This window comes from Aptenodytes forsteri, unplaced genomic scaffold (assembly GCF_000699145.1).
Source record: "Aptenodytes forsteri isolate BGI_AS27 unplaced genomic scaffold, ASM69914v1 Scaffold66, whole genome shotgun sequence".
Taxonomy (NCBI): Eukaryota; Metazoa; Chordata; class Aves; order Sphenisciformes; family Spheniscidae; genus Aptenodytes; species Aptenodytes forsteri.
This window is the reverse complement of record NW_008795131.1, coordinates 3,718,851-3,725,663: the sequence shown is the minus strand read 5'-3', so window position 1 is coordinate 3,725,663 and position 6,813 is coordinate 3,718,851. Positions and strand designations below refer to the sequence as shown.

Here is a 6,813-nt window from a genome sequence, read left to right as displayed (position 1 = left end):
CGGAAAGGCGCCATGTCCGCGGTGGGATGTGAGGAAGTGTCCCCAGAGCGGTTTGCGAGCGGCCCCGGCTGAGGTGCAGTTGGGAGAGGGGGGGACCGGGGGGTGGGTGAATGGGAGCAAGTGGGGTTAAGCCCCAGAGTGTTGGCGGGATGAAAACCCGTCGCTGTCTCGGGTGGGACAGGGCCGGAGCGTATCGGGGCCTGTGTGTGGAAACGGCCTCGGCGCAGGCTTTGCTGTAGATGCAGCCGAGCGCAGACCATCGGGGAGCGTAAGCTAACAAAAATGCATCGAACGCCTGCGCTTGAGATGAATGGGAGCAAGTGGGGTTAAGCCCCAGAGTGTTGGCGGGATGAAAACCCGTCGCTGTCTCGGGTGGGACAGGGCCGGAGCGTATCGGGGCCTGTGTGTGGAAACGGCCTTGGCGCAGGCTTTGCTGTAGATGCAGCCGAGCGCAGACCATCGGGGAGCGTAAGCTAACAAAAACGCATCGAACGCCTGCGCTTGAGACGCAGCCCAGACATCAAAGTGCAGCCTCAGATTTCCCTGCCCTGATTACATGCCAGGTAGGCAGGCTTTAATTGGACTTACGGTCTCTAACTTAACGCTGTTGGCTTCTGCAGCACCCTAGTGCAACCAGCTAGAAATCCTGTGGCTGCTTAATTTAGGCAGCCAAAAAACCCCCCATAGCCTTTCCTGAACTATTAAATAACACAGTTGATCTGTTCATTCTTGTTATTTATGTGTATAGACACTGAAGTCCTCAGAAGAAAATGCAGGGGAGGCAATTAGCAGAATTATTTTTTTTCTTGTTTCTGCATAAAAAACATCTTTAGTGGAGGAGTTAATTGAACTCGTCATGCAACATCTCTACCTCTAACGGAAACATTGTGCAGAGCCACATCGCTGCACAATATGCAGTTTGTGTATTTTCATGGTTTTCTTCTTCAGCTAAAAAGCAAGCTGGCATTTTGTAACAGGGGAGTTTCTCACAGTAGAGTATCGTCAGCACACCGGACTGTGACGAGTATATGTTGTCTTCGCAGGGTCCGTGCAGCGTGCGGGCTCCTGTGTCACTTCTGCCCCTCCACGCCCAGGGCGCGGTTGGATCACATTGACAAAACAGCAATGCCCCAGATTTTGTATTCTCAGGGTGCACATTGGTAATCTACGTATGAAAAGCACCATAACATTTCATGTATGTTTTATCCACGGAAAAGGGTTTTTTACATTGCTAGAAAATGCCACGCTCTTGTTATCTGCAAAACGGTGAAAAGACAGATGACCCCTTCATGCTGTTCATTTGCATGCCCCCTCTTTTGCCTGAAAGAAATACCTGTTCTTTAGGACATAGTGGCTTTGAAATAGGACACTGCCTGAAATCTTTATTGTAACATTTGACTTCAAAAGAGACACTACTGGGTTGGAAGGAAGGCGTGCTAGTGAGTTGATCCTTAAAAATAATGAAATTTGGTAAGAAGCTACTAATGTTTAACAAACAACAAGGTTAAGGATAAATGTAATCGGCTCTACGCTCCCACCATATTTTTTCTATCCTGCAGCCCTACAAAAAGGTAATTCGGTGGAATTAGGGCATCAAAGACAAAGCAAATTGTTTTCCCAGTCCTCTGCTTTACTACGATTGAAGTTGGTGGCGTGCTGTAGTTGAGCCATTTCAGTCTTACTAGTTGAAATATCTTTAACTTTCGCTAATTATGTAACAGCTAAATCAAAGTTTCTGATTTTTTAAAATATATCTTTGATCTGTACGAGCTTACTCATCTAAGCGCACCCCAAAGTGAAACGAAATGTAGTGTTTGTGTTCCTACCAACACTGAGCTAACAGCTATTGAGGGGTGTGTGGAGAAAGTGTCTACAGCAGCGTCGTAGCGTTAGCTTCTCTCGCATCTTTTCAAACTCATTACAGTGCCGCTTGCTCGTAGAGACTCTGTGATCAAAGAATGCTTGTTTGCATTTCTTGGAGAAGCATGGTTAATTATCTGTATCTATTCATAGTCTAAACATTCAGCATTAATAACTATGCTGGTTGCTTCAGGGCAGAGCTTGCCGCATTTGTTATCGACAATAAGCAATGAGAATTAATTGTCTCTCATTAATTCAGTGGTGAACAACTTACTTCATACGGCTTTAAAAGCGGGAGACGGCCTCATGATGTGGTGTTGTGCCGTTGTCGAGAGAAGCGGGTCCTCACTCTCGTCGTTATTTGTGCACCACAGCCCCCTCGGTTTGCAGGCTCTGTTGTTGCAAACCGCAGCTCCAGCCCTGGAACTGGTACCCGCCACCCTGCTGCCTGTGCGGAGCTGACAGGGCTCTGCACAGACCCAGCAGACATCCCACGTAATTTTTGCTTCACGAAATGGGAGTTGGCATCTAGATGGTTTGCTGCTTGCCCAGACGCAACTCCGCTTTGTCACACCCAATTAATGCCTTAATTCTGAATCACATTGATAGACTTGTGCTCACAGGCAGAACTCATTGCAGGTCTTGTGCTTCAAATATTTCAAAAATTAATATCCATGAGTAATTTTGCATAAATGAGTAGTGCCATTCAGTTAATGATGGAGGCCTTTCTTCCCTAGGCAAGGCTAGGAAATATTTTAAAATAAATACATACACCAGTTGCCAGAAAACTCTGCTATAAACTGTGACAACTGTTTATAAGACATTGTTGCCAATTAATTGCATTTGTCCCCAGGATAATACAAGCTGTTTTTCTTTAATTCTGAAGACTATATGGCTATAACTTGGAAGTAAACAAGCATGAAATCAGCGTGGCCACAGCCTATAATCCTCAGACTTCACCTTTCCATTGGCCAACGGCTAAGAGAACCTCATAAATTTAAGAATATTCCACAGCATGTCTGCCTTAAGGAATCTGATTTAGAGGCTTAATCTGCATAGGTTTTATGATTCACCACATTTGATAGACAAGGAGAAATATGGCCCATGTGCACCGCTGTAACTCCACTGACATTAGACATCGATCATCAACTACCATTTGTATTCTACTTCTTAACTATTTATGTCTCCCATTATTGAATTCCTCACAATCTTTAAATGTATTTCTCTTCTCAGCAACTTCATGAGGTCAGGAAGAACTGTCCCGGTTAGGAAAGTGAACAAAGACGGTGTTCTGCTCTGGGCTTGCAGGAAGACTGTGATAGAGAAATTGAACACATCTCTTGTCAATACTCTGCCGGTACCCTGACCCACTGCATCATGCTTCTTTCCATTTGCACACTGTTTGTTTGCTAATAAAAATTAATACAGAATGTTCCCACCTGAAGACATCTCAGCTGTCAAAATACAGTACTAAATGAGCTGCTGTTTAAAATAATTTTATAGACAAGTAGGTGGGCCTCGAGTACTTTCAAAGTAGGGCTGAAGACCGTATTTTACAGCGTTCCTAAAGATGAGCTGTCATAACATATTGGTATGCAGGTTGGGGGTGAATTAGTTTTGGGTCTTTGTGTTGTTTTTTTTTAAAAGGCTGTGCTGCTCTTATTATCTGCGCCACAAATTCCAACAACTGCTTTATGAATTCATCTGCAGTTGAGTTCTATCCTTCAGAGCACCACACTTTATCTAGGGTCTTCATTTATATTCATCAGTGAGGATGAAAATAAAATTTAGCTTTAATTCAAAGGCTAATTTAGATTTCAGTATATGATTAACATTCCACATACAATCACTGCCATCGAAGTCAAGCATATGCATAAATCTTTGCAGGACTGGGGCCAAAACATTTTTAAGTATCCACTTATTCAATACATTTTATATGAAGAATTATTCTTATCATTTATGCAAGGGCCTTAACTAGGTAAATCTTGACACAGCTAAGTCTCTCTCTCTAATTACTCATTTTCTTACTTTTCATCTGGCTTCTACTCTACACATTGTTATCTAATTCTACCAGCACTTGGGTATGAACACAGTTCACTAACTGTAAATACAATGTTCCTCTTCTGCATGAGTGTTTATAGGAGCAGCAGGAGTATTCAGCAAACAATCTCAAAAACTAAGTTTTCAGGAAAATGTGTAGCAACTCCAACAGGTAACAGCATTGACTGTATAATTTGGTAAAACAAACCATTAAAAAAAAAAAAGAACACTAAATCATAAAAAGCTATACTAAATTATAAATTATTGCATTACCTACAGGAAAAACTAATTTTTCCATTAAAATACCATCATTCAACTACAGCAAACAAAGTTCAACTATTCTACTTAAGACAGAGTGGAATCACCAAAACTTTAATGCTATATTTTTGGCATGCAATATATACATAATTAAACAGTTAAAAAACATATACAAGTGTAGTATACATAACGTAAATGCAGTCTTGCTGTGGATTGTATCTATCAGTATATTCACAGTACCAGTCATAACATTTGCTAGCAAGAAAAATAGTAATTGATTTTTATTAATAGCGCTAATCAGGCAAATGTGCAACAGCTTGCCTTCCGTTCTGACGGGCACGGTCTCCGTTTCACGCTTCGTACCGGTATCAGGGGGCTTTTCAACGTTCCAGCAACAGGGCACACTGGACCCCTTCACAAGAAGCTTTGTGAACACCAACGCGAGATCAGTCACTACAAAACAGATAAAGAAAGTCAGACAGTGAGCAACCACCCATACGCAGTAGGATAGATTAGCCATCCGGCGGGACACAGGGTCCGCATACGCTTGCGACACGTGAAGGAACACGAAGAGCAGGAGGACTGTCAGCAGCAAGAAACGCGCCGCTTCAATCCAGCCTTTCACTGAGTTTCTGCACTTCAGCAGCCAGAGTCCCACTTGGACGCTCGCCATATATATGGCTAGATATCCAAAGAGAGAGAGCAGTCCTTCCCTGTTGGCATTTAAAAAGCCAACCCTAGTATCTCTGCCGTCGCTCCCATGCAGGATAAACATCTTCAGAGAGGTAGCGTTAAGGGTAAGCTGATAAAGTACAGCAAGATTTATAGCAACAATCCAAGATTTATTTTTTGGAAATATGGCTAAAAGTAGAGATGCTGCAAGCCTCACGAATGCTAAGGTAAAGAAAAAATTCCAGTGCACTCCATACTCTGAAGTATGTTCATGATACTCTATAGATTTAACACTAAGCAGTCGTCCAAAGCCAAGAAAAATCAACGGCCAAATGGAAAAGAACTGTCTGGCCAGATTGGAAAATTTTGGTTGTGTCACGCAAGACTTTTGTCTAACTTCAGGACAGACGAGAGCATTACCAAAAATAAAAGCTCCAACCCCCAAATCCATAACTCCTGTTCCATAGGTCTCGGCTTTGGCGTATCGCCTTGGATATTGCGGGAAATCCACTGCTAAAATGCCGATTGATGTCAACACATTGACATAAACGCGAAACACAGTTATTGCTGGAATGTGTTCTGGATCCAAGCACGCCTTCTGGAAGTCTTTTACGATTTGCCTAAAAGGCACTCTGGTCTCATGTTTTCTTTGGCTGTATATTTTAGAAAATATTCCGGCACAGAAGGCTGCAGTGATAGTTGGCATGAAAAACATGATCGGAGACAAGACTGTACAGGAGAACAGGAGAGGAGATACTAGCACGAGGAAGTCTAGCAGCAGGCCGTATTTCCTTGAACTTAAAGGTTTCCCATAGCGCAGGTGATATAAAATCAAGAGGAGTCCTCTGCAAAGCAGGCAGAGCGGAGGTAGAGACAAGCCTAGTGAAATTTCCAGCAAACTAGTTCCATTTAAGTTACTGATAAAGGCTTCTTTCAGGTGCTTTTGTGACATTCTTTTTCCTTCCTCTGAAAACACTAACGTGAACTTGAGTTAGTTTTGTAAAACAGGGCTCTTAGAACTTCATCAAGAATGGATCTTGTGTACCAGTTCATGAAAAACGTGCAGCGATTTCAGAAGTCATCTGTTTTTCAGTTACTCTTCAATGTAAAGAATACAGAACTGCCGCCCCGGTGCTGCAGACGCTGGCGCTGACACTCAGCTGTGGCCTGGGAAACCGAGCGGAGGCACTTGCAAGGCCTGACCGAGTTCCAGCATTACAAGTCTTGCTGTGTTCCAAACAAGATTCTTAACGTATTTTTCCTGAAGATCTCTAAATATCAAATACTCTGTGGAACATTCACATTGTGAATAGTCTTACTGTATGTCCTGCTCTGTAGAATACACTTGGTCATATTCTCTACAGCGTAAATGAAACGGATATGTAAAAATGTGACTCTAATGAGGTTTCTGTTGCCTGGTCAGCAGAGCGTGCAATAAAACCAGCAGCTAAAATCCCCACTTGCAACAGAAATGCCCTTTTAAAGAAGTCCCAGTCCTACGGCGATCCTACCCAGCCAGGCTCCTCTGCCTTGTGGGACCTGTTTCGAGAGAAGAGATGTTAAATGTAAAAAGCATTGATTAGAAAGTCAAAATTGCTGCTTTGTTTCTTTAACCCGCAGCGTGGGTAGCAACGAAGAGGCCCTGTTAGCTAACCCGCCGCCCGCCCCCACAGCTGCCCCAGCCATTTCCCCATGCAGAGGCGGACGGGCTTACCGGTTTCGGGAGCGGGACACCAGCACGCCGTGCCCGCTCCCGGGGGCCCGGCACTGCAGCAGCCGGAGGGAAACGGACGTCGGGGGGAACAAACCCGCATTTCAACGCTGCCGTCCCCTGCAGAGGCCGAGGTGCCGGAGGGGCGAGAAAACAAGCCCCGGAGGACCCCGGCGTAAATTAACCTCTTGCCTTCAGCGTCCCAGGCCCCTTCCCCACGGCACGGCGCTCCCGGCCCTGTTCCGCAGGGCGCGCTGGCTTTAGCGGAGCCC

The 6,813-nt window shown here is 44.3% G+C and overlaps 1 protein-coding gene and 1 long non-coding RNA gene across 2 annotated transcripts; one reads left to right on the top strand and one right to left on the bottom strand.

The window, feature by feature from the left end:
- The first annotated feature begins 462 nt into the window (after window positions 1–462).
- On the top strand, window positions 463–3,337 carry LOC103898041. Its single transcript, XR_657523.2, has 2 exons — window positions 463–563; window positions 3,094–3,337. It is a non-coding gene; the product is annotated as an uncharacterized LOC103898041 (long non-coding RNA).
- Window positions 3,338–4,204: 867 nt separating this feature from the next.
- On the bottom strand, window positions 4,205–6,626 carry PIGW (phosphatidylinositol glycan anchor biosynthesis class W). Its single transcript, XM_009278237.2, has 2 exons — window positions 6,545–6,626; window positions 4,205–6,369 (listed from the first exon to the last, which is right to left on the bottom strand). The coding sequence occupies exon 2, from the start codon at window positions 5,780–5,782 to the stop codon at window positions 4,262–4,264; it is 1,521 nt and encodes a 506-aa protein (XP_009276512.1). The 5' UTR covers window positions 5,783–6,369; window positions 6,545–6,626; the 3' UTR covers window positions 4,205–4,261.
- Between the last annotated feature and the right edge of the window lie 187 nt (window positions 6,627–6,813).